Source organism: Sipha flava, unplaced genomic scaffold (assembly GCF_003268045.1).
Source record: "Sipha flava isolate LNK unplaced genomic scaffold, YSA_version1 197_pilon_pilon, whole genome shotgun sequence".
NCBI lineage: Eukaryota > Metazoa > Arthropoda > Insecta > Hemiptera > Aphididae > Sipha > Sipha flava.
This window is the reverse complement of record NW_020272774.1, coordinates 881,489-882,454: the sequence shown is the minus strand read 5'-3', so window position 1 is coordinate 882,454 and position 966 is coordinate 881,489. Positions and strand designations below refer to the sequence as shown.

The 966-nt window shown below is 32.9% G+C and overlaps 1 protein-coding gene across 1 annotated transcript in view; it reads right to left on the bottom strand.

Moving 5' to 3' along the window:
* Window position 1: 1 nt before the first annotated feature.
* Window positions 2–966, bottom strand: part of LOC112681841 — a 3,567-nt gene continuing 2,602 nt past the window's right edge. The window contains exon 2 of the mRNA XM_025552163.1: window positions 2–507. Within this exon, the coding sequence (XP_025407948.1) occupies window positions 92–507 (416 nt within the window). The 3' untranslated portion in view covers window positions 2–91. The remainder of the gene's footprint in view (window positions 508–966) is intronic.

The following is a 966-nucleotide window of genomic DNA, read 5'->3' as shown; positions in this document are numbered from 1 at the left end:
ATATATATATATATATATTTTATTCATAACATAATATAACAGGTATATAGTGGTTGAATGTGTAATCAATCTTTGGTTGAGTAGTAGTGGACTATGACGCTTGAGATGCACTTGGTGAACTGGTGGATCCTCCTGATATGTATTGGCCAGGGTTGAGATGGTTTTGTAATTGGTTTGAGTTGTACTGGTTTGATAAATGACTTGGGTACTGGCCATATTGGGAGAATGAACTTGGAATTAAGTTTTGGAAGGTCGAGATTCCACCTGAAGAAGAAGATCCTTCTTTAGCCACTACTGAAGGAGAAATTTCAGATGCTGCTGATTCAGTTCCAGCTGCGGTTTCTGACGTGGCTGCTGACTCCGTCTGTGTTTGAGACGAAGACGTAGTTTCTGTTGGTGCGGATGATGCAGATGGTGAACTTGAACTATAGCGATTTACATACTCCTGGAATTTAGATGCAAAATCCGATCCAAGGCCTCTAGCAATGCGATGAGTTGGTACAGCACCTATCAAAATATTAATTTACATTAAATTGAAGTATTAGAACTAATATTTAATGATGTATTTCGGAGTTCACCAAAGATATTAAACTGCCGACTATTTTGACGTATGTTTTGTTGTCAAATCGAGGATGAAAAATAAAAAAAATAAAAGAAAAAACAGATGTGATTCAGGGAAGGGTGGATGAAATTGTGTTATTCGTATTTGAAACTTGAAAATAATGTACTGTTGCTCTTAAAAAAAAAAAAAATCTAATTGTTAGAAAGCGGATAAATCAATTTATAATTCTAAAGATCATTGATACATCAGTAATAGTTTTTCATAAAAAGTTTTGTTAAACCCTTAAACTTTTAATGTTCTAACATTTACAAAAAAAAAAAAAGTCGTCCTAGTAGGTATTTTTTTCTTTCTCATTATCATTATTGCTATACAGTTTTTCAATACAGTAAAATAATTTCACATAT